Source organism: Mustelus asterias, chromosome 16 (genome assembly GCF_964213995.1).
Source record: "Mustelus asterias chromosome 16, sMusAst1.hap1.1, whole genome shotgun sequence".
Lineage (NCBI taxonomy): Eukaryota > Metazoa > Chordata > Chondrichthyes > Carcharhiniformes > Triakidae > Mustelus > Mustelus asterias.
In genome coordinates this window covers 38,987,375-39,014,175 of record NC_135816.1, presented here as the reverse complement: position 1 = coordinate 39,014,175, position 26,801 = coordinate 38,987,375, and the positions used below count along the sequence as shown (strand labels likewise).

The window sequence follows — 26,801 nt, the reverse complement described above, 5'->3', positions numbered from 1 at the left end:
GTTTTCTTTATTGTGGTTGGATCCAAATGACTTGCAAGGCCTTTTCAGATGGTTCTGGAATCACACATAGGCCAGACCAGGTAAGGACGGAAGGTTTCCGTCCCTAAAGGACATTAGTGAATCAGATGGTTTTCTACGACAAATCGACAATGGTTTCATGGTCATGACCTTTAATTCCAGATATTTTCTTTAATTTAAATTCAGACCCGTGTGCCCACAAAATTACACTAGGTCTCTAGATTACTGGTCCAGCAACAATACCACTGTGCCATTTCCACTAGCCATATGGAGACTGAAACCTACATCGTTAAAACAGTCTCCTATTAACTGAAAAGGCATGTTTTCAGCCAATCAGATGACAGAACAGTAAAGATTAATCTGCTGCATTACAGGAGTGGCTGTAATTTTCAAAGATCTAACATCAAGCAGCTCAAGTGCCCAAAATAATCTTCAACTCATTAGTAATTTATCAAAACAAATCATCTCGTCAGCTGTGCTCACTGCTGTTAACCTCAAAATAAATTAATGGGAGTGCTGAAATTAAAAATACAGCACAGTAAAAGAATTCAAATTTTTGTTGGAAAGAATTTATTTCCATGGTGTGCTTATATTACAAAGAGCTTATAAGCATTAAATCTTTGAAATATAATAAATCACAATATAATTTTTTTCATTTGAAAAATTTACCTGAGTGATACCATGTTTCCAAGCTCTGACGGTAAACTCCGTATCTTGTTGCACGATAGGTCCAAATATACCAGATTATGCAGTTTGGCAATGTCAGGTGGAATACGTGAAAGAGAGTTGTCACCAAGATGCAATGCAGTCAAGTGTGTTAGTGACCACAATGATGAACTCAAACTTCTAACTCTCCCTGCATGATAGATAAATGAACAAAAAAGTTATGGTTCCCCTCTATTTTGTTTCAATTCCCCTTAGATAAACAGGCTGAGAGTTGAGTAATATACATATACACTAACGTTCATAACTCTGCTGCCATCTGATATGTTCCTAATGTATGCATTAGTACTCAAGTACAGAAGTTCATCTTCCATACAATTTAAATAAAGACAAAATATTCATAACACAAATCATAGACTAGGCATCACAGATTTAAAGCTTTGGGGAAGTAGTGCAAATGCATTGAGAGGAATAACTTTTTTTTAAAAACGCAGTGAGTAACAATGACTGGAAACTTGCTGTCCTCGAGGGTGGTTAAGCAGAGATAAATCGATGATTGCAAAAGGAAACTGGTTAGACACTTGAAGGAATAAACTTTCAAGGATAGAAGGAGAAAACAGGACTGACTGGACTGCTTCATGGCGTGCTGACAGAATCGATGGGCCAAATGGTCAGCTTCTGTGCTGCAAAATGACTTGACAACTTGAAACCAAAAAGTTCATCTGTGAAGTAACTTCAGGCAGTCCTACATGTATTTGTCTGAGCTAACATTTGGTAAAACTACAGCAGGTGGAACAGTCAGAAACATTATAGCTTCAACAACACCTTGCAATTAAATAGGTGTCTTAAAATGGGCATGTAAACCTCCCAAGCCATCTGCGAAGTTACGGAAAATGTGGAAAATGTCATTGACAGTACTGTCAAGCTGCACTTCCTCAGCGATAACCTGTTCACCAAATCTCAGTTTGGGTTCCACCAGAGGCACTCAATTCCAGACATCATTACAGCCTTTGCCCAAAATATGGACAAAAGAGCTGAATTTCAAAAGCGAGTTGAAAGTGACTGCGCTTGACCACAAGGTAGTATTTGACCAACTGTGACCATAGCAAAATTGAAATCAGGAATCAGTGGAATGCTCTCTGCTTTGTGCAGCCCCATCATCAGATCCCCCAGGACATTGTTTCAGGACTTTCCCAGAATAATGGCCAATGACTTTCTTTGCATTATAAAGTCAGAAGTGGGAATGTTTGCTGACAATTGCACATGTTCAGTACATTCTCAACTCCTCAGATACTGAGGTAATTTGAGTCTGCATGCAACATTTAAGTTTGGGGTGCTAAGTAACATTTACCCCATACAAAAGGCAGGCAATGACCACAACCAAAAAGACAGAACCCAACATTGCCCTTTGATATGCAATGGCACTACCATTGCTGAACTAAGCGACAGTGAAGGAACACAGAGTTAAATTCCTGGTACTTCCTAACAGCATGTGGGTGCACCCACATCACAAAGGCTGCAACAGGGCAACATGCTGACTCACCATCACCTCCTTTGTAGGGGCAATTAAGTATGACAATAAAGATTGGCCTGGCCAGCCATGCGCACATCCCATTATTTTTTTAAAGTCCCGAAGTGCTTCACAGGAGCGTCAGCAAGTCACATTAAACATCAAGATTGGTTTACAAAAACATAATTTTAAAAATAGGTTTTATGGGGTTATGAAGAGAAAAAGAGAAAGGAAGAGAGGCTTAGGAAGCAAATGCCAAGCTTGAAATCAAGGCAGTTGAAAGCACAGTCATCAAAGATGGAGTAATGGAAATTAGGGATGGATATATGCCAGAATTAGTGGAATGCAAAGATATGTGGTGGTAGAGCTGGAGATTTCAGAGATAGGGAGAGGAAAGGCCGTAGACAACTTGAATACATGGATAAAAATTAAACTTGACGCGCTACCAGATTGGGATCCCAGAGTAGGTCAGCAAACACAGTAATTTGCTGAGAGTTAGGATACAGACAGCAGAGCTCTGAATGAGTTGATGTTTGTGAAGTTTGTAAGATGGGTAACTGTTCAGGAGAAAATTGGAAGTCAAGTTTGGATAATGTTTTCAGCAGCAGCTAGGTGAAGACAGAGAAAGGCACTATTACACTGTTGTTCTCAGTCTGAAACTATGCAAATATTAGAAAAGGATCACACTCAAACTATCCTGAGTGCATCCTGTAAACTTTAGATACTGCAACCAGAGGGTGCCAGCAATGCAAGGTGTGGATACAGAATGTAGTAAGAAGTTTAACAACTTCTTACTGTGTTTACCCCAGTCCAACGCCGGCATCTCCACATACAGAATGTAGTGACAGAGGCACCAGACAAGCAAACTATTCTCTCCAGGCTCTTTTCAGCTTTGAACATTATAACTGTACAAATCAAGACAGGTATTCTACCAAGACAACGATCTGAATTTATATAGTGCCTTTCACAACTTCAGGTCATTCCAAAGCATTTAATAGTCAATGAAGTATTTCTAAAGGATTGTACTGGTTGCAATGTAGGAACCAGCAGCCAAACTGCACACAGCATGGCCCCACAAGAATGGGAGAGCAAAGGAGGCCGTTTGGCCCATCATGTTTGTGCCATTTCTTTCAAGGTGCTCTTTTTTGAATAGTGTTAATGAAGCTTATGATATCTGTGTTGAGACGCAAACAAGGCCCAAACTTCTGACTTGTACACCTTTGTATATGGTGGAGAAAACATGCAGGGTTGAACGAAAATAGTGTACAACAGACCAGGTAAGGGTTAGAGGATTCCCTTCTCTGCAGTATGTTAGTAATGGTCTGGTAGCTTGAAATGCTTTATTTTAATAGTATCCCACAAATGACGAGATTTATGGGTTCAATTTCACAAACTGCCATGGTGGCATTTGACCTCTCAACCCCTCTTGGTGGCCTTTGCAGATGACATTCAAATCTAGTACAGAATGATCTGATGAAAGTATCCAAATGATTTGCATATTAGATTCCTGCAGTCTGGGCCCACAACACAATGTGGTTAAAGAAGAATAAATAAGACCACTGCTTTACAGTTACTCAAATTTTATATGATTCAAGGGCCTTACTCTGTACCTGTAATTTCACTATTTATGGTAACAAACAGCACACATTAGATGACAGGAGGAACTTCTACTATGTTCTGCAAAGTGTCTTCTGTGTGAAAGCACAAATTAATAGTAGTGGCCTTTAGCATTACTGATACTTAACAAGAGCAAAAATCATACCAGGGTAGGGAAATAAACAGGTGACCAGAACATAAAGTTATGTTCAAACACAGCAGAAAGAGCATTACTCTATCTAGCTATGCTGTACTGGCTTCAATGACTAAAATTGGGAAAGTATGTTGCATTGCTTAAAACTTATAACCTTCATGGTCAGCTCAAATAAAATGTCCTTGTGAAATCATATGATAATTGCAATATATTTCGAGTGAGTAAATATACTTAATGTTCTCCAAAGTTTGATGCGTTATTTTTAATTTAAAAATATATAGGTGAAATGACAGATTCTTAATTAAACAGGGCTACATTCTAATTAGCCTGGTTCCATGTACAATACTTACCACTGATCTCCAATTCTGCCCAGTATGATTTCTTCCCATTTGCTGCTTCTTCTGAAGACATAATTGTATACATTCTCCGTGGATCAGGTGGATCATATTTTTCCTTGGGCATTCCGGTTACACTGAAATGGCAACATAAATTAAATACAGTGTGCGTACATTTCTAGACAGCAAGTAAAATCAAATTTAATATTACACCACAAATAACACTCTTGTCAACCATCCTAATCTTTACCCCATGCACTCAGAGGCTGAACCAGACTATTCAAAACCTTGTCTGTTTGACTCAGAGCTCAGTTTCAAACCACACATCCTTCTTACCAGAACTGGCTATTTTAACTTCAGCCATGACACGGTTGAAACCTTGATCCATGCTTTTGCAATCTCAAAACAACTTATTTAATTCCTACTTGGATATCTTCCACCAAACTCCAAGTAATGCAAAATATATACATGCTCACATTAGGTCTTGTACAGTCAAGCTTACTTACATCCCTTCACTGCACCACCCTGAACAGACATACCAACCTCCTCCATGATGTACATTAGCTCCTAGTCCCTCATCAAATTGAATTTTTTATCTCATCCCCAAATTTCTCTGTTCCTATTCCAGCATTCATCTAGTTTTCGACAGCTCTCTAATCCTCCTCATCTTTGAGTTCACAGACTCCAGCATGGATTCTGTCCCTTCATCTATTGTAACTATTTTTCTCCCCCCACTCTAAAGCATCATTACATAGCTTCTACAGGAATGTTACGCAATAGAATTGTAGCTTTACTTTTGTGAATTCTTCAATTATGGCAGTGAATCACAGTACACTGCAGATGAATTCAACTCTAAAAAGAATTTGCACTATAGATTTAATTTGAACTCAACCATTTACTTGTATAGTGGTCTCTTTATAATTGGTTTCATCCAGCCACTTCGCATGCTCAACACAAAATAGCCCTCATTAGGGTTCCAAGAAAGCTTCCTGAGGAATGCAGCTGAATTACAACTTAATTTTGCTATCAATTCCAATGATTGTTCCTTTAACATTGCATTCTCCAGCACTTTTGCATCTACTCCACAAAATTCAAATGCATACCTTTTGAGGTTTCAAAATTCCCCCCCCCCCCCCCCCAAAAAATAAAATGTGTGTCCAATAACATAATGCAGTAGTTGCCAGTCCAGCACATTCACTGGAGGTCAATTCAGCCTACATTTAACTAGTTTCTTAGAATTATATAGAGTGAACGAATAATTTACGCAGGACTGCTCATATGGCCTCAATCATAGGCAAACTGATTTTAGAGCTGCTTGACACATGACACCAATCAGGATCAGTTCGTATTTTGTTCTATTTCAATTTATTTGGTGTTCCTTCCGTAGGCAAGATATTATGGTAAAAGTTGAATGCAATGAATATTATCTTCAATTATCACAATGAGTTACCAACATTTATCTACCAGTACTAGAGATGGCACATATTTTTTTAAAGATCAAATGTAACATCTGGCAGCAAAATGGCATGTACCACATTTACAATATTACAGGTATTTTAAATGGTATTTCTAATATAGTTATGTTGCAATGGCATGTTCCTGATCACATTTAAGGGAACTGAGAAAGTGAAGGCAAGATAGCCTGTAGAGGATACTGAAATTATGAGGTCAGCTTAGCTAATGAAACATTGTGCATGCATGCATGCATTTTATCAGAAGTACAACCTACTAAGAGGCTGCAAGGTGACTTGGACAGGCTGACTGAGTGGGCAAATACAATGTAATTTGGATAAATACGAGGTTATCCACTTTGGTGGCAAAAACAGGAAAGAAGATTATTATCTGAATGGTGGCGTTTAGGAAAACGGGAAGTGCAATGTGACCTGGTGTCATGGTGGAATAGTCGCTGAAGAATTTTCCACCACAAAGTTGTTGGGGCCGGTTCGTTAGATATATTCAAGAGGGAGCTGGACATGGGCCTTGCAGTTAAAGGGATCACAGGGTAAGGAGAGAAAGCGGGAGTGGAATACTGAAAGTGCATGATCAGTCATGATCATATTGAATGGTGGGATAGGCTCAAAGGGCCAAATAGCCTACTCCACCTATTTTCTTTGTTTATCAACAGAAGCAAATTACATCGAACTATGGACTTAAGACATACAAATTTAGAAACTATGTACATGATTTTATTCACAATTTTTGCATGTTTCCTGGCATACGGCAATTATTTGGTTAATAGTACTGTAATGGTTAGGCAACTGGACTAGCAATTCTGAGAATACAGAAATTAAAATGAGACTTTATAAAATTCTGGAGAAAAATAAACAGCCAATACCAGTAAAAATGACCATAATGCTGCTGGAGTGTCCTAAAAATCTAACTTGTTCCCTAAATTTATTTAACTGCAAGCCACTCAACCTATCAAACTGTTGCAGAGTGGTTTAAGAACACCACAATCTTTTCAGGTCAACTAATCCAGTGATGCCTAATCCAAAGTCCGAACCTTCTTAAAGACTCTGACTTAAAAGTCTTTAAGCCGACAGTCCTGGTTTTATCATCACCAGCTATTATTAAAAAGTAGCAACAGGATACAGGAACTACAGTTTCTTTACCCTTAATGAATACCCAACATATCCAGTTGCACAGAATAATTCATAAGCACCCTCTATTCCAGTGACATTTGGTTAAAATTTGAGAACTAAAAAACAAATAGCATCACCATTTCACTGCCTGGATGCTGAAGGACCTTTCGAGTCTTCAGATCTCATTCATACAGAAATTTATGAACAGCATACTTCAAACTGGACAAAATCAAAAATGTTCAAAGTTCATGTAGGTTACTAACTTCTAGTAATCTATATCTCCCCATGATACTTCAGTCTTTCAGATCCTCAGTACCACCATCAGCATAAATGTATAACAGTTGAGATTTTAGAATTTTCCATGACCACCAGTTGATCAAAAGTTCAATTCTTACAAGTGGGGAATCACGAAAGCATAAACTAAAGATGCGTGGTTTGTTCCTTAGACTTGCAAGTCATTTAGTGCCATAAAAATTATCCTATTACTAAGAATACAAGTAACAAATTGGAATTACGTATCGAAAAAAATCGGAAAACTTTTATGAACCAATTTTTAACAAAGACTTGGTGATAATTTTGTAGAGATCAGTTTTGATCACATCACAATCTGACCAGAAGTTGTGCAAATGGCCTGCTTCCCAAAGTAATTTGAAATAATTGGCAGACGCTGTGAGATTTATTGTTGTCACATGTATTAGTATACAGTGAAAAGTATTGTTTCTTGCATGCTATACAAAGCATACCATACATAGGGAAGGAAAGGAGAGGGTGCAGAATGTAGTGTTACAGTCGTAGCTAGGGTGTAGAGAAAGATCAACTTAATGCGAAGGAGGTCCATTCAAAAATCTGATGGCAGCAGAGAAGAAGCTGTTTTTGAGTCGGTTGGTACGCGATCTCAGACTTTTGTATCTTTTTCCCAAAGGAAGGTGGGGTATATTATAAAAGGTACCAGTTTTTGGCAATTACCTTAAACTCCTTTCTTCCACTATTCTTTTGAGCAAAGGCAGGAATGTTACCTGTGCAAGCTCCACAAATATTAAAGTGAGTCAGAAAATATTTCTTCAACCCCAACACTACATAAATAAGTAAAGTTAGCAATTGGGAAATGTAAATTATAGCATATGCAGGAATCACTTGAAACAATAAGGTTTTAGATCACTAGCATAAATTAAAGTAGCAAAATAAATCTCTATCATTTAATACACACAGAAGAAATGTGTATACATGGAATGTGGCCACTTTCACTTCACCTTCATACTCAAAGCTAATTTTCCTGAGTACAAACATTTATGTAACAACTTTAAATTTGTAAAATGTCCCAAGGATTATAATCAGACAAAAGTTTAAACTGAGCCAATGGCGTCAAAATTCAGGTGACCAAAAGCTTAGTCAAAGAGGTAGAAAGGAGCATCTTAAAATGAGGAAAGGTGAGAAGTTTAGGGTGGGGATTCCAGAGCTTAGAGCCTATGGTGAGGCAAAAGAAAGTGGGGATGCACAAAAGGTCAGAGTTGAGGTGCGTCAAGTTCTCAGGGTTGAAGGATTGGAGAAGGTTACAGGTAGAGAGGGCATGAAAGGATTTGATCCCGAGAATGGGAATTTTAAAACTGTAGTGTTGCTGCATTAGAAGCCAACATAGGTCTGCAGGTACCAAGGTATTGCTCAATTTCCTACTTATAGAATACTGAAAACTCCAAGGTAGCGATAAATCTCAAAATATGAAAAGAAAAGATCTTCACTGGTAAAGATGTGACATCCAACGGATGAAAGAAACTTCTCAAAGGTAACGAACAAGAGTACTCAAGTAGCAGACATATTATAGAAGTCAACACAAATAATTTTAACCCCATGTAATTTACTGATAGTCATATTTAGAACATCTTACGCACCTGACTTTCAAGAGAGCACTGATGTATCAGGCTGTCCAGAAGAGTGGCAAGGATGATTCCAGGATTTGCATATCAGTAATGATGGGCAAAGCCCAAATCTCATTAACAGTCTTCACACATTACATTTACCAACATTAAATGAATCAGCTGAAGGATAGTAGATGAACTTCAATTTGTCTAGACCCTTCATTCACACTCTTGCTCTCCTTGATTTGTTGGGGTGAGGGTGAAAGGGAAGAAAGTAAAAGAGAATATCAATTTTGAGCAAATTAGTTCAAGGAAGTACAGTACAGGAAAATTCCAGCAATTTAAGATCGGCATTGTGCATTACAACCTGCAATGAAGTATCATGTATAGTTCATTGGATCAAAAATAGAAGTTCTGCAGTTTCAGTTTTCTTTCACTTGGACACTTTTTATTTCTGAAGCAAAGTCATATTCAACTCAAAACATTAACTCTATTTCTCTCTCTACAGATACTACAACACCTACTGACTATTTCCAGCTCTTTGATTTCAGTATGACATTTTTTATTTTTCCATAGTTCCTTGTGGGACTTTTAGTGAATAAACCCAGCACAATAGGATCAGGTTAAATAATTTAGAAATATTCATTTTTTAACACACATATTTCAACTAACTCAGACTTCTTAAATTGAAAATGTCTATAGAAGAGATTCACATTTAAAGGCTATTAAAAATTCATTTATGGAATAAGGGCACTGTTGACTAGGTCAGAGTTTATTGCCCATCCTTCATTGCCCATCCTTCATTGCCCTCGAGAAGGTGGCAGTGGGTTGCCTTCTTGAACTGCTGCAGTCCCCGAGGTGTAGGTACACTCACAGTGCTGTTAGGAAAGGAGTTTGAGGATTTTGACCCAGTGACAGTGAAGGAACGCCAAAATATTTCCAAGTCAGGATGGTGAGTGACTTGGAAGGGAACTTCCAGGTGTTTATGTTCCCATGTCTGCTGTCCTTGTCCTTCGAGATGGCAGCAGTCGTGGGTTGAAAGATGCTGCTGAAGGAGCATTGGTGATTTCCTGCAGTGCATCCTGTAAATGATATACACTGCTGCCACTATTCTTTGGTGGCAGACAGAGTGAATGCTTGTGGAAGAGCTGCCAATCAAGAGGGTTGCTTTGTTCTGGATGATGTCAAGCTTCCTGAGAGTTGATGGAGCTGTCCTAATCCAGGCAAATGGGAGAGTATTCCATCACACTCCTGACTTGTGCCTTGTAGATGACGGACAGGCTTTGGGGAGTTAGGTGGTGTGGTGAGTTACTTGCTGCAGGATTCCTAGCCTCGGACCTGCACTTCTAATCACAGTATTTATATGGCTAGTCCAGTTCTGTTTCTGGTCAATGGTAACCCCAGGATGTTGATAGTAAGGGATTAAGCAATAGTAATGCCATTGAATATCATGGGGTCTTAGTTAAGATTCGCTCTTGTTGAAGACGGTCATTGCCTGGCATATACAATACTTTCCACATCAGTTAAGCCTGGATATTGTCCAGGACCTTTTTCATTTGGACATGGACTGCTTCAGTATCTGAGGAGTCACAAATGGATCAGTAAACATCCCCACTTTTGAGGTAACCGAAGAAACAACATAAGGTGGCTGTACCTAGATTACTACCCTGAGGAACTCCTGCAGTGGCAGTGATGTCCTGGAACTGAGCTGATTGACTTCCAACAATAACAACCATCTTCCTTTGTGCCAGGTATGATTCCAATTAGCAGTGGGTTTCCCCTGATTCTCACTGACTCCAATTTTGCAAAGGCTCATTGATGCCACATTCAGTCAAATGCTACCTTGATGTCAAGAGCAGTCACTCTCACCTCACCTCTGGAATTCAGCTCTTTTGTCCATGTCTGAACCAAAGCTGTAATGAGATCAGGAGCTGAGTGACCCTGATGGAACACAAACTGAGTGCAGATTATTGTGAAGCAAGTGCCACTAGATAGTGCTGTTGATGACCCTTTTTATCACTTTACTGATGTTCAAAGGTAGACTGGTGGGGCAGTAATTGGCCAGATGGATTTGTCCTGCTTTGTGTACATAGGATATACCTGGCAATTTTCCACATTTCCATGTAGTTCCAGCAAGTTAGGAAAAGAGACAATGCAACGAACTTCAATTTCAACAACTGGGCTTCTACAAGTCCGTTAATGCTGCAAACATCACACTGTGCTTCACAGGATGAGAAGTCAAGCTTAGTAATAACCACAGGACACAGAACTTTACAGCCTAGGAAGCAATCATTTGGTTCACCGTTATTGTGCTGCTTCTTTACCGAAGCAATCCAAAATTACCATCCCTCATAACCCGGATCACCTACTTCAAATATGTAAGATTTCTCCTAAAAGACACAATTCCCTCTGCCTTAACAGCCTTTGGGAAAGAATTCCATCCTGTCGCAACTCTCGGTATCAAAACATTTTACCTTACCCCTGTCCTCAACAAGTCTCCTCACAGTCATTACTGTTCTTGTGGAAATGATAATTTCATTCATCCTCAAAAATACAGTTTCTTAGTCCCGCTACCATCCTTGTGAATCAGAAGGTATGCTTCATGATGGTTTTAATGCCTCCCTTTTTATAATGTAATGCCTAAATCTGTGCTCCAGCACTGTGACTTTCTTATTTGGTATTTTTGTTATTCTTGTTCTTGATACTCAATTTATAAAACCCAAAATGCTGTTGCCCTTTTAATAGTTTTATCTGTCAACAATTACTCTTAGTGATGAAGAGACCATATCTTGAAAGAAACAAAAAAATGATTTCCGCTACTTCGAAGACCATGGAGAGAATCAGGATACAAAAGCATGAAAGTTGTGTGCAGTAAGGGCGAGTTATGTACTGCACATTTCAATCATCAGAAAAATAGTACATTGGAGCTGATGGAAGTGCTCAGTGTGAAGAAATAGAATGGGAAATATAACGAGAGAAGCGAGAAACTGCAAGTCGAAAAAGGAAGTCACAGGAAGAGCCAACAACCAGAGAAAATAGAGCAATTTAAGATAAAATTAAAAAGGCACAAATGTGGCTCGAGTGCAAATCCACACAATGGCAATGTTTGAAAAAGGTTGCTCTTGAAGGGGAAGGGATAGAACAAAAGCAGAACTAAATATATAATTGCAAATACATTCAAGTTAAAATTAACTAAAGAAAATACACCTTGCAATTTTAACAATTGAATGATAAACTGCAAAGTTTGAAATGCTGACTTGCAAGTTATTTGGTGGAGCAGTCTAGATATAAGTGAACAGATTAATGTTCAAGGTAAACCTAACCATAGCTCTCTAAGCTGGTTGTAATACTGGGATTGCTGCACCTGTCATCTGAAGAGAGGAACAATTTTGCTTTTGGTAATTTAGTTCTAATCCTTCCATAAAATGCAACTGTCAAAACATTAAACAGCAAAACTTCAATCTTAATAATGCACCTACCAGAGTGAACCAAATCAAAGCCTCCAAGCCACAACTATGCTGACATTGTAAGAGTAAGATTTAGGACCTTTTGCTCAAAGAACAAATCCACAACTCAACAACATAAATGACAAAATTATCTTCGGTAATTCTGTGATTCAAACAATGTAAATAAATTTTCATTTCTGAGGCGAAATAAATCACAGCTTGTTTTGTTGCAAATTAAAATAACATTTTGACTAACAGGCCTGGAGTCTTTAAATTATAAGCTTCAAAGGTTCTCAGCAATATTGAGAGTTGGACATATTCAAATTGCACAATCACTGTCGTATCTCTGTTAATCGTCATACCAAAATCATTTAACCTAATATCTCTTAATATGATCCAATGTAAAATTGTCTGATAATGCTCCTGTGAAACACTTTGGACGTTATTGTTCAGGGCACTTCATAAATGCAAGTTGTTTTGTTATTCTAGAACTTCAAACCAACAGAAGCTAAGCAAACAGCATAAATCATTTGAAATAACAATGAATATTTTATAAATATCATACGATAAAGCAATCTTTAGATCCAGACTTCATAGAATACCAACAGAAATCTAAATGGAATCTACAACTAAAAATAAAAGGCTGTTGGTTTCTATTTGATAAATAAGATATCAATGTACCCGTGAAACTTTAAAGATTTAAAAACAATCTACCTGCAATCAAAGTTTTATATATATTTCAGTTCCATGGACTTCTGATCCATGGAAAAGCACTACGTCTTTTACCACACTTTTAAAATCAGCACAAATGATAACACAGAACTAAGAATTCTCTGTCCATGATTTTGGTTTATAGAAAGCAGTGTGCTAATAAATAAATGTCCCAACATTACCCAAGATCAAATCACAAAGCACCAAGTTAGAACTTTCTTTTACCTGAACAAAGAGTATGGTTTCATTTAAAGAAACATGCTCTTGCACACTATTTGGAGAGGGAGAAATAGGCAATGGCGAGTCTAGTCAGGAGAGGGATGGACATCGGAAGGGTTGCAAGGCAAGTGAGGTGGAAGAGCAGTATTTTTTTTTGCACTGACAATCAAGCCACGGTTGAAAAGATTTACTGTTAACAGATTTGACCAGATATTGTACTTAGAATTAAGTAATTGGTTAGTTATTAGGTTATTATATTTTAGGGCTGTTGTTTCAAATTTAGGGTAAAGTCATCATTATCCAAGATGACCATAGGCTGCTCTCCCCTTTGAGGGGAAGAACTGACTGGTGGTGATTTAACCTGAGGATCACCATACCTCAGGTGAGGGGCAAGATTAAGAAGGCAGGCCTTCATGAATAACCTCAGCTGGCATAGAAATTGAAGTGGTAAATGAAGAGTGTCTGCCTGTCAGTAAGGCCTGGGTGGTTTGATTAGAGATCAAAGGAAGGATTAGATTGTTTTACTGAAAAGATACGAAGTAATTATGGTTGAGACAATAGTCTCTGAATTTACAATGAGTAGACCATGAGAATGGGCAGCACAGTGGCTGGCACTGCTTCCTCACTTCGTTAGGGATTCAACTCCGGCCTTGATTATTGTCTGTGTGGAGTTTACATGTTCTCCCTGTGTCTGCGGGAGTTTCCTCTGGCTTCCTCCCACAATCCAAAAATGTGCAGATTAGGTGAATTAGCCATGCTAAATTCCTCTTTGGTATCCAACGATGTGTAGGTTAGGTGGATTAGGCATGGTAAATGGGATAACGGGGATAAGGATGAGTGAAGGGCCTGGGAGAGACGCTCTTTCGGAGTCAGTGCAGACTCAATGGGCTGAATTATCTCCTTCTGCACTGAAGGAAATCTATAGAACATAGAACATTACAGCGCAGAACAGGCCCTTCGGCCCACGATGTTGCACCGACCAGTTAAAAAAAAAACTGTGACCCTCCAACCTAAACCAATTTCTTTTCGTCCATGAACCTATCCACGGATCTCTTAAACGCCCCCAAACTAGGCGCATTTACTACTGATGCTGGCAGGGCATTCCAATCCCTCACCACCCTCTGGGTAAAGAACCTACCCCTGACATCGGTTCTATAACTACCCCCCCTCAATTTAAAGCCATGCCCCCTCGTGCTGGATTTCTCCATCAGAGGAAAAAGGCTATCACTATCCACCCTATCTAAACCTCTAATCATCTTATATGTTTCAATAAGATCCCCTCTTAGCCGCCGCCTTTCCAGCGAAAACAATCCCAAATCCCTCAGCCTCTCCTCATAGGATCTCCCCTCCATACCAGGCAACATCCTGGTAAACCTCCTCTGCACCCTCTCCAAAGCCTCCACATCCTTCCTGTAATGTGGGGACCAGAACTGCACACAGTACTCCAAGTGCGGCCGCACCAGAGTTGTGTACAGTTGCAACATAACGCTACGACTCCTAAATTCAATCCCCCTACCAATAAACGCCAAGACACCATATGCCTTCTTAACAACCTTATCTACTTGATTCCCAACTTTCAGGGATCTATGCACACATACACCTAGATCCCTCTGCTCCTCCACACTATTCAAAGTCCTCCCGTTAGCCCTATACTCAACACATCTGTTATTCCTACCAAAGTGAATTACCTCACACTTCTCCGCATTAAACTCCATCCGCCACCTCTCGGCCCAACTTTGCAACCTGTCTAAGTCTTCCTGCAGACTACGACACCCTTCCTCACTGTCTACCACACCACCGACTTTGGTGTCATCAGCAAATTTGCTAATCCACCCAACTATACCCTCATCCAGATCATTAATAAATATTACAAACAGCAGTGGCCCCAAAACAGATCCCTGAGGTACACCACTTGTAACCGCACTCCATGATGAATATTTACTATCAACCACCACCCTCTGTTTCCTATCCGCTAGCCAATTCCTGATCCAATTTCCTAGATCACCCCCAATCCCATACATCTGCATTTTCTGCAGAAGCCTACCATGGTGAACCTTATCAAACGCCTTACTAAAATCCATATATACCACGTCCACTGCCTTGCCCCCATCCACCTCCTTGGTCACTTTCTCAAAAAACTCAATAAGGTTAGTAAGGCACGACCTACCTGCCACAAAACCATGCTGACTATCACCTATCAATTCATTACTCTCCAAATAACTATAAATCCTATCCCTTTATAATCTATGGTTCCCAAAATCCCAGAAAGGTATTGGGATTGTACTTCTAAGATGAAAGGGAGTTGAGATGAAGAATAGCTAACCTTGTATCTTAGAAGAAAAGCGAATGTGTCTCAAGTTGCAATGGGGAAGAGGGCAAAGTTGTTTTTGAGATCCGCTTCTACAAATCAGTAAATATCAGACAGCAGACAGAAAGGGCTGCTTGACTTTGCAAGCTACCACAGCCAAATTAGGGACAGAGATCCTTCAGTCATCTCAGGATTCTGACAGATTCACTCTGGCATGGCCAGTGAGAAGGAGAATCTTTGGAATTTTACTGGTGGTGAAGAATTTATGAATCTCTAAGAGAGCTGAGAAAAACACCTGGAGATGGTCACGAAGTTACTACTCAGCAAAATGGAGATAATGGAAGCTAGGAATAACTGTAGACTATTTCCTAAAAACACTAATTCATGGAGATTGTCATGGGTGATAAACATACAAGGGCAGTGTCACTTTCCTGTAGCTACAGTTTAAGCTGCTTACAAGAAAAAGTATATTGCCATTTGTTAAAGAAAAGGTTTTAGAAGGTGAAATCTTGCCATGCCATTCTTTCAGCTAACAACTGTGAGTTTGAATACCTGGTTATCAGTTTCAATGGAGAACGTAACATACTACATGCATTTCTTTCCTCAAGCATCCACTCAAGAGTCACAATGAATTATCTTAATTTGCTACAGCAGCATCCATATGCAATCACAATAAGGTTTACAAGCAACATTCAAAAAGATTTCTCATACAGAAACTTTACATTATGCTTAAAATATGCCTGTTTAAAAAGAAATTTGCTTCATTTTTAAAACCATAACAATAAATTATACTGATTATTGTTGCAAGCTACCAAATTGCTGGGAGCTAGAAATTAATGGCCTGCGTGAGTTACACGGTCCTAATTATCTGTATCCATCTTTAAGTTCTGTCATGAAGCACTCCCCAAAATATAGAATTGAGTGAGGTGCAAATAATATTTGCATATTTTTAGCTTTTACCAGCTTAAAACCTTCAACTAAGTGAGTTGGTTGTTACAGACAGAGGTTGGTTTAGTGCCTATGGGAGTTTGGCAGATAGCATCAAGACCCTGAATGGAAGTACTGGATGGCTTGTTATACGAGGAAATGTTACTTAATTCTAGAAGTTACACAAATAATGGAAGGAAGGTCTAATGGGCCAAATGGTCTCTTTTATCCCAACCTATCTCATTACATGGAAAGAACAGAAACAAAGGCTGGAATTCGCCAGCTGTTCAGGCCTTGCCAGCATTGCCAGATCTTTGTTCACTGCAGCGGTGCAGGAATATCCTGCTGGCGTGATCGGCTGGAGAATCCCACCCAAAGTCTCAAGATTTAGTCTGTCACTAAATATATTATTTGGAAAAGATCACAGTCTAAACATCATGTTGAAGTTTGAACACTGGGCTATGGCAGGTTGTGGAAGAGTATAAGGTACCAGGATCAATGGTTTCAGCTATGAAATACGAATAGAGAAAGTACAGACAGAGCAATAAAAACTGACATCAAGGAAAAAGTGGCATTAAGGAGCCCTGGCAAAAGTGAAGTCAATGGAAAACAAATGGAGTCATACCAAGCCATAAAAGGAAAATGATCGTGGCTGCTGAAGGTCAATTACCTCAGTCCCCGGGCATTGCTGCAGGAGTGCCTCAGGATAATATCCTAGGCCCAACCATCTTCAGCTGCTTCATCAATGACCTTCCTTCCAACATAAGATCAAACTGGGGGTGTTCATTGATGATTGCACAATGTTAGCTTCCATTTCCAACTCCACAGATGCTGATACAGCTAATGCCAAGACTGGTTGATCAATAGATTAAATGAAAGCTGGTGGGGTGGTAAATAATGAGGATAGCCTTAGATTGCAAGAGGATATAAACAGGCTCATCAGATGGGCTGATCAATGGCAAACGGAATTCAATCAGCCATAAGTATGAGGTGATGCACTTGGGGAGGACAAACAAGACAAGGAAATACATAATGAATGGCAGGGCCCTGGAAGCACCAAAGATCGGAGGGTCCTTGTTATGCATGTACACCGGTCCCTTAAGGTAGCAGGACAGGTGGATAAATTGGTTAAAAACACATATAGTAGACAGAGTTTCAGATCAGGGAGGTTATGCTGGAACTATATGAAACATTGGTTAGGCCACATCTAGAGTATTATATGCAATTCTAGCATTCATATTATAGGAGGGATGTAATAGCACTGGAGAGGATTCAGAGGAGATTTACCAGGACGTTGCCAGGGCTGGAGAGTTTTAGTTACAAAGAGAGATTGGATAAACAAACTAGAGTTGTTTTCCTTGGAGCAGGGGGAGACTGAGGGAAACATGATTGAGAAGTATAAAATTATGAGGGGCATAGACAGACAAGAAGAAACTTGTCCCCTTGGTGGAGGGTCAATGACCGGGGAGGGTAGATTTAAGGCAAGGGGCAGAAAGTTTAGAGAGCTTGTGAGGAGTATCTTTTTCACCCAAAGGGTCATGGGAGTCTGGAAGTCGCTGCCTGAAAGGGTGGTGGAGGCAGAGCCCCTCCCAACATTTAAATATTTAGATGTGCGCTTCTAATGCCAAGGCATACAAGGCTATGGGCCAAGTGCTGGAAAATGGGATAAGAATTAGTGGTTGCTTTTGACTGGTGCAGATGCAATAGGCTGAAGCGCCTTTTCTGTGTTGTGGACCTCTATGATTAACATTCAGGCTTGGCCTGATAAGTGGCAAGTAACATCATTTCCAACAAGACATAATTTCGACTATCCATCCTCGACATTCAACACCATTACTATCCCTGCATCCCTACCAACTCGTCCTTCGCAATAGCAGATGTCATGGGTTTGGAAGGTGCTGTTGAAGGAGTCTTGGTGAGCTGCAGAAGTGTATGTTTTTTATGATACACATTGCTCACTGCATTGATTGTGGGGAAAGTGAAAGTTTAAAGTGATGGTTAGGTTGCTGACCAAGCAGGCTGATGTGTTCCAGGTGACATAGTGTCTTGAGTGTTGCTCGAGTTGCATTAATCCATGCAACTGAAGAGTATTCCATCACATTCCTAACGTGTGTTTTATAGATCATGATTAGGCCCAGAATTTCCACGGGTTACCAATGACCAGAAACGGAATTGGACCAGCCATATAAATACTGTAACTACAAGAGCAGGTCAGAGCGTGGAAATTCTGGGCCTAATCATGATCGATAAAACACACGTTAGGAATGTGATGGAATACTCTTCAGTTGCATGGATTAATGCAACTCGAGCAACACTCAAGACACTATGTCACCTGGAACACAACAGCCTGCTTGGTCAGCAACCTAACCACCACTTTAAACTTTCACTTTCCCCACAATCAATGCAGTGAGCAATGTGTATCATAAAAAACATACACTTCTGCAGCTCACCAAGACTCCTTCAACAGCACCTTCCAAACCCATGACATCTGCTATTGCGAAGGACGAGGAAAACAAATGCATGGGAACACCACCACCTGCAAGTTCCCCTCCAAGCCACACAACATCCCAACTTGAAACTAGATCACCATTTCTTTACTGTCACAGGATCAAAATCCTGGAAATCCCTTCCCAGCAGCACTATTAATGTGCCTGCACCAGATAAGACTACAACAGTAGTTCAAGAAAGTGGCTCAACACAACCTTTACAAGGGCAATAAGGGATAGGCAAATGCTGGCCTTGCTGGTAACAGCCACATGTCCTGGAAAAAGAAAATAGAATATACTGGAAGCCAAGTCAAACAACATACGAGGAATTAACTTTTTGGATGTGCAACCTTTATCAACATATACAGTCAAAGCTAACTAGTCTATTCCCTTCACAGATATTGTCTGATCCAAGTGCTTTCAGCATTGTTTTCATTTTATATTTTCAGCTGCTCATACAGTTGAACAGGAGAGCTGAATTAGACATTAAAATTGGTGAGAGATCCTGATAAATTTAACAAAGGACAAACAAAAGAAAGACTTTTTCAATTAAGGATCTGAAGAACTTGACCCGAAATATTGATGGAAGCAAAATTCCTAATCATTAACCTCAAAGAAGGTAGTAGAAAACATTGGAAGAAACGCCCAAGATTACAGGAAAAGGACAAAGAATTGAGAATGAGACCTGGCACATGAACATTGGGCTGCAGAACCTGCTGTGCTGTTAAATCTTATGATTCCAACTGTAACTTAGTAGTGTTTTATGAACCCAACTATACAAAGTTGAAAATCATTTCACCCAAATGCTTAGTCAATAAAGTTGAATCACAGAATAAACATACAAAACGAAGAGAAGTCCCTGCGCTTTATATTTCATCAGGGAAAACACTTCCTGTACACTACAACCCTTAAATGCTGAAATTGTATTTTCACCTGTTTTTCATACTCTACAGGGTGGCTCAAAGGACAGTCAATCGTAGTAGCTACACGTGGTAAATACTGGTCGGTGGGCCTTTTTTTTAAAAATCGCCATCGGTATATTTTGAATTACCATTAAAAATGTAATATCACAGCATGGGATGTTTTGTCCACGTTATCTACTTTAATGGGTCATTTCATTCGAAGTTCACGTCTACAGACTGAAGGGGTAGTTTTGAAAACTTAACCGGTTAGTCAGGTCGTACAAAAAAAGAAATTAGAAGGCTGCAAATGTGGCTGTTGAGATAGTGGAGAATTACAAACGTGAAACTATTACTTTTCTAGCAGTTCGAATTGCCTTTCGTTTTCCAGATGCTGTGCCTGCGTCCGCTTACCAACTGAACTGGTAAAATACTATGTTCTCCGCACACAAGAAAGTAAATACACCCCCCTGTTGTAATTCGCAGACTGATTGAGTCCCCCCCACCCCCCATATATATATCACCTATTACTAGTATTTACCATGATCAAACTGGGACGCAAAGAACTACGTTCTGGATCAACCTACCTTCATCGCGGATGTCCCGCCCCACCACTGCAGCCATTGCCTGGGAAAACCCCGCCGGGCCCGCACATTGGCGAACAGCTTGTGTTTGAGTGGCGGGCCCGCCCCGTCAATCATAACAGACGGCCAGACTTCCGCCACCAAGCTTGGTCGCCCCCCATCGTTCAAATAAAAAGCTTCTCACCCTTCCCCCCCCCCCCTCCCCCTTTACTACCAACAACGTGTAGGCCGCGCGTTGACTACATAAAAGAAAGCGCGACTTGAGTTTTCCGTCCGACCCAGTGACTTTTTGACGGGAAATACGCGGCTCCCAATAAAACGGACCGGGGTCGAGAGAAGAGCAGAGTCGTTTTTTTTTGAAAAAAAAATAAAAAAAAAACTTTGAGCCGAAAGTTCTAAATTCAAACACCTCGGCTCGGTTCAGAAGCTTGGCAATGTTTACACGTTATACCTTTTATTTTATTTTGGGGGGCCCGAGCAAAGGGGGGGGGCGTGAGGTTGGGAAGGGGGGGGTATCAGCGGGGAGGACCTCACACCATGGGGGGGGAAGAGGGGGGAGGGGTTGGAAGTAAGAAAAGGCATATTTTCCCTACCTGCGAACACATAACAAAAAGTTCTAGATCTTTCTTCCCTCCGCCTGTGAAGCCAGCGAGCCCGGTTCTAACAGCAAACAATCATCATGGCGCCCACTTTCCATTATTTCCCGGAGAGTTTTCCCCTCCTTTGCGGCTCGCTGATTGGCTGCGGCGCGGACCGTACCATTCGGCCTCACGTGAAGAACAACCCAGAAGAAACTGGAGGCTGGCGGCAGCAGTGGCTCGCGCCCGGGGAGGGGGGTGGTCTTTCCACCCACCCCCCCCCCCCCCCCCCCTTCGCGCGGCATCTCGAGAGCGGCGCGAGCCTCTCGAGGGACTAACGGCTGCGGCCGCTCACCTACCCTTTACACTCAGGAGGTGGACGACACCCTGTTTTTATTATTTTTTTTGTTTTGCCTCCCCGCATTCACACATATTTATTTCCCCAGGAGATGTTTATATCCGACGGCATAGATTTGGAAGGTTATGCAAACGTTTTTTTTATAAAAAAATCTTACAAACCGGTACTGGGTTAGAAACTATCGAATTTTGTGTTTATATTTAAAGCGGTGTCTTTTCTTTTTGGTGAGGGGTGGATATAATTGTACCCCAACTGATTTAATCATATTGGGCGCAAGCTGCCGTTACTTTGATGTCCCTTGAAAACTTTTGTTTTGTTTCGTCAAAAGTGCCGTCTAATGTCAAAGGAAATATTTGGAAGCTCGATGTCCAAGTACTAGTTCAGTACGTGTACAGATCCTATTGTGGAATAGAAGTTTACTGGAAGATGAGGGTTAAAATATTATGTTTTCTTTCTCAAAACTTTATTGGAGCTTTTTTTTAAAAAAGAAATATTTATTCACTATATCTGATTTTTTTTAAACTTGAAATTTATTGAAGTTAATTGGGTGGCACAGTGGCTAGCACTGCTGCCTCAGGGACCCGGGTTCGATTCCTGGCTTGGGTCACAGTCTGCGCGGTGTCTGCACATTCTCCACGTGTCTGTGTGGGTTTCCTCTGGCTGCTCCGGTTTCCCCTCTCTCCAAAAGATGTGCTGGTTAGGTGCATTAGCCATGCTAAATTCTCCCTCGGTGTACCCGAACAGCCACCAGACTGTGGCGACAAGGGGATTAATGTAAGCCTACTTGTGACTAATAAATAAACTTTACTTTTTCAATCCCATAACGTACTCCAGTCAGGACCTGGTCGCACCCAGAATCCCAACTCTAGCTTGGTGTGGAATGCCATTCACAATGATATAACCTTTAAATATTCTTCCAACACCTGAACTTTGGCAAAACATCACTCATTTTCCTAGCCGCTACCTCTTTTGCCTTCTTACGCTGCTTTCTTTGCTTCCAATAAACTCCAACTCTTGCAGAATAGCTGCCATAGTTTTCTTTCTATTACGTGCCACCTCATTTCAGATCTTTCCTGTCAACCCATGGTAGGGCATTTGCCCCCTTAGAGTATTTGCTGCCTCTGTTGAGGGTGGTGAGGTATTGGGGAAGGTATCAGGGTCAAGGGTGGGTATCGGTAGACAGGAAGGTGGGTTGAAGTGTGTCTACTTCGATGCAAGGAGCATCCGGAACAAGGTAGATGAACTTGGGGTGTGGATTGGTACTTGGGACTACGATGTTGTGGCCATTACGGAGACGTGGGTAGAACAAGGACAGGAATGGTTGTTGGACGTTCCGGGGTATAGATGTTTCAGTAAGTGTAGGGAAGCTGGTAAAAGAGGTGGAGGAGTGGCATTGTTAATCAAGGATAGTTTAACGGCTGCGGAAAGGCACTTCGAGGGGGATCTGCACACTGTGGGCTGAGGTTAGAAATAGGTAAGGAGCGGTCACGTTAGGAGTTTACTATAGGCCCCCAAATAGTAATAGAGATGTGAAGGAAGAAATTGCTAAGCAGATTATGGATATGTGTGGAGGTCACAGGGTAGTTGTCATGGGGGACTTTAACTTTCCAAATATTGATTGGAACCTTTGTAGGTCAAATAGTTCGGATGGGGCAGTTTTTGTGCAGTGTGTGCAGGAGGGTTTCCTGACACAATATGTGGATAGGCCGACAAGAGGTGAGGCCACATTGGATTTGGTACTGGGAAATGAACCGGGCCAAGTGTTAGATTTGGTTGTGAGAGAGCACTTTGGAGATAGTGACCATAATTCGGTGTCTTTTGTTATTGCAATGGAGAGGGATAGGGCCGTACGGCAGGGCAAGGTTTACAATTGGGGGAGAGGTAGTTATGATGCGATTAGGCAAGAATTAGGGGGCATAAGTTGGGAACAGAAACTGTCAGGGAAAGGCACTAATGAAAAGTGGAACTTTTTCAAGGAACAAATACTGGGTGTCCTTGATAGGTATGTCCCTGTCAGGCAGGGAGGAAATGGTCGAGTGAGGGAACCATGGTTCACGAAAGAGGTGGAATGTCTTGTGAAAAGGAAGAGGGAAGCTTATGTAGGGATGAGGAAACAAGGTTCAGATGGCTCGATTGAGGGTTACAAGTTAGCAAGGAATTAGCTGAAAAAGGGGCTTAGGAGAGCGAGGAGGGGACATGAGAAGTCCTTGGAGGGTCGGATCAAGGAAAACCCCAAGGCTTTTTACTCTTATCTGAGGAATAAAAGGATGACCAGGGTGAGGTTAGGGTCGGTCAAGGACAGTAGTGGGAACTTGTGTATGGAGTCAGTAGAGATAGGCGAGGTGATGAATGAATACTTTTCTTCAGTGTTCACCAAGGAGAGGGGCCATGTTTTTGAGAAGATAAGGTGTTACAGGCTAACAGGCTGGAGGAAATAGATGTTCGGAGGGAGGATGTCCTGGCAGTTTTGAATAAACTGAAGGTCGATAAGTCCCCTGGGCCTGATGAAATATATCCTAGGATTCTTTGGGAGGCAAGGGATGAGATTGCAGAGCCTTTGGCTTTGATCTTTGGGTCCTCGCTGTCCACGGGGATGGTGCCAGAGGACTGGAGAATGGCAAATGTTGTTCCTCTGTTTAAGAAAGGGAATAGAAATGACCCTGGTAATTATAGACCGGTTAGTCTTACTTCGGTGGTTGGTAAATTGATGGAAAAGGATGGGATTTACGACCATTTAGAAAGATGCGGATTAATCCGGGATAGTCAGCACGGATTCGTGAAGGGCAAGTCGTGCCTCACAAATTTGATTGAATTTTTTGAGGAGGTAACTAAGTGTGTTGATGAAGGTAGGGCAGTTGATGTCATATACATGGATTTTAGTAAGGCGTTTGATAAGGTCCCCTATGGTCGGCTTATGATGAAAGTGAGGAGGTGTGGGATAGAGGGAAAGTTGGCCGATTGGATAGGTAACTGGCTGTCTGATCGAAGACAGAGGGTGGTGGTGGATGGAAAATTTTCTGACGAGGCAGGTTGCTAGCGGAGTGCCACAGGGATCAGTGCTTGATCCTCTGCTCTTTGTGATTTTTATTAATGACTTAGAGGAGGGGGCTGAAGGGTGGATCAGTAAATTTGCTGATGACACCAAGATTGGTGGAGTAGTGGATGAGGTGGAGGGCTGTTGTAGGCTGCAAAGAGACATAGATAGGATGCAAAGCTGGGCTGAAAAATGGCAAATGGAGTTTAACCCTGATAAATGTGAGGTGATTCATTTTGGTAGGACTAATTTAAATGTGGATTACAGGGTCAAAGGTAGGGTTCTGAAGACTGTGGAGGAACAGCGAGATCTTGGGGTCCATATCCACAGATCTCTAAAGGTTGCCAGTCAAGTGGATAGAGCTGTGAAGAAGGCCTATAGTGTGTTAGCTTTTATTAACGGGGTTTGAGTTTAAGAGCCGTGGGGTTATGCTGCAACTGTACAGGACCTTGGTGAGACCACATTTGGAATATTGTGTGCAGTTCTGGTCACCTCACTATAAGAAGGATGTGGAAGCGCTGGAAAGAGTGCAGAGGAGATTTACCAGGATGCTGCCTGGTTTGGAGGGTAGGTCTGATGAGGAAAGGTTGAGGGAGCTAGGGCTGTTCTCTCTGGAGCGGAGGAGGCTGAGGGGAGACTTAATAGAGGTGTATAAAATGATGAAGGGGATAGATAGAGTGAACGTTCAAAGACTATTTCCTCGGGTGGATGGAGCTATTACAAAGGGGCATAACTATAGGGTTCGTGGTGGGAGATACAGGACGGATATAAGAGGTAGGTTCTTTACGCAGAGAGTGGTTGGGGTGTGGAATGGACTGCCTGCAGTGATAGTGGAGTCAGACACTTTAGGAACATTTAAGCGGTTATTGGATAGGCACATGGAGCACACCAGGATGATAGGGAGTGGGATAGCTTGATCTTGGTTTCAGATAAAGCTCGGCACAACATCGTGGGCCGAAGGGCCTGTTCTGTGCTGTACTGTTCTATGTTCTATGTTATGTCTATGTTCCTCAAGTTTCTAATTGAGATACTCACTGGTCTCTTATCTGTATCATTTGCCCTTTGCTATTGCCACCCCAACCATCTTTATTATCCCCATCACTTTAAGAGAAATGCTGGAAATACTCAACAGGTCAGCCAATATCTTTGGAGAGAGAATCAGAATGTTCGAGATCAATGACTTTACTGAATTTTAACTACTATAATCTGTTTTGAGCAAAACTCCCTATCAAAGTCAATAATTGTGGTCATTTTCCAGCAAAACGTTTTTTGTGTTTGCAAATTAGGCCTTTCTTGTCCACAACCTTGTGCTGCAATATTATTTCCATATTTCTGACTTGTACCTTACTCCAAGTCACTCATGCACACTCAGGCCACTTGGCCCTACTTTACATCACAGTCATACCCCTGGCCTAGACTATTCAGATAGTGGTATGATGCTCTGAGATCCTCTTTCAGCCCCATGCCCCAATTCCTTTGAGTCCTCTTAATTGAAGCAGTACCCTCTACTCTGGCTCTCATCTCCCTTTTAATAACCTCCTTATTTATCACCCACTTCTTTCCTCCATTGTCTTTCTCATTTAATTGCCCTTCTGTCCAATCTCTACTTTGGTTGTTGGATCACTTAGCTCTGCCTATATTTTTGATTTGATTTATTATTATCACATGTATTAGTATACAGTGAAAAGTATTGTTTCCTACACACTATACAGACAAAGCATACCATTCGTAGAGAAGGAAAGGAGATGGTGCAGAATGGATGTTACAGTCATAGCTAAGGTGTAGAGAAAAATCAGTTTAATATAAGGTAGGCCCATTATAGTTTTAGTTTCCAATGTTGAAATGCACATATCCCGTTTCACCAGGTTTTTGCATCACTTTCAGGTCTACCTGGTGTCTACCCTTCAACAGTCATTGAATCAGGGTTATAAGGCTTGGTGACAGAAGAGCAGAGGCTAGGCCGCAAGATTCCAAACTCTTGCTTTAATTCCATCCTGTCCCTACCCAAGGCTTCAAGTTGAACCAAACATTTGTAAACTCATCTTATTCTCTCACCAAAGCTGAGCTTCTGACCCATAACTCCATCACACCAATTATTTCAGTAATATTGCCTGTCCATTTGGTGCTCAGTTTCTTAACCATTCCTGCCACTTTCAAAATCAACGATTCAAGTGTTCTTCTGGCTGCCCACACATCCTCTGAACTTCAGTACATCAAAACTCTGCTTTAGGGATCCTAACTTGCAAAAGTTCCATTGACCCATCGCCCCTGTGCTTTTTACCTGCATAAGATCTTGGTTAAGCAATACCTCAATTTTAAAATTCTCATTGTTGTTTTCAAATCCCACCACTGCTTCACCATTTCCTATCTTTGTAATCTCTTCCAATACTGTAGCCCTCTGAGATCTCTGTTCAGACCCGTTGAACAAATCACTCGTTTCACATTGGTGGCCAGGACCCTAAGTTCTGGAATTCCCTCCCGAAAACACTGTCTCCCTTCATCTTTTCTAAGATGCTCCTCAAATCCTGCCTTGTTGAAGT

General features: G+C 41.0%; 1 protein-coding gene across 2 annotated transcripts in view; it reads right to left on the bottom strand.

Moving 5' to 3' along the window:
• Positions 1 to 21,009, bottom strand: part of LOC144505114 (CCR4-NOT transcription complex subunit 6) — a 75,210-nt gene extending 54,201 nt beyond the window's left edge. Inside the window, exons 1-4 of one of the 2 annotated variants that reach the window (XM_078230976.1) lie at positions 20,885 to 20,996; positions 8,745 to 8,950; positions 4,292 to 4,413; positions 688 to 874 (exon numbers count right to left, since the gene is read on the bottom strand). In XM_078230976.1, the coding sequence (XP_078087102.1) occupies positions 688 to 874; positions 4,292 to 4,403 (299 nt within the window). In that variant the 5' untranslated portion in view covers positions 4,404 to 4,413; positions 8,745 to 8,950; positions 20,885 to 20,996. Of the gene's footprint in view, positions 1 to 687; positions 875 to 4,291; positions 4,414 to 8,744; positions 8,951 to 20,884 lie in introns of both variants that reach the window. The other variant, XM_078230975.1, reaches the window with a different exon arrangement.
• Positions 21,010 to 26,801: the final 5,792 nt, after the last annotated feature.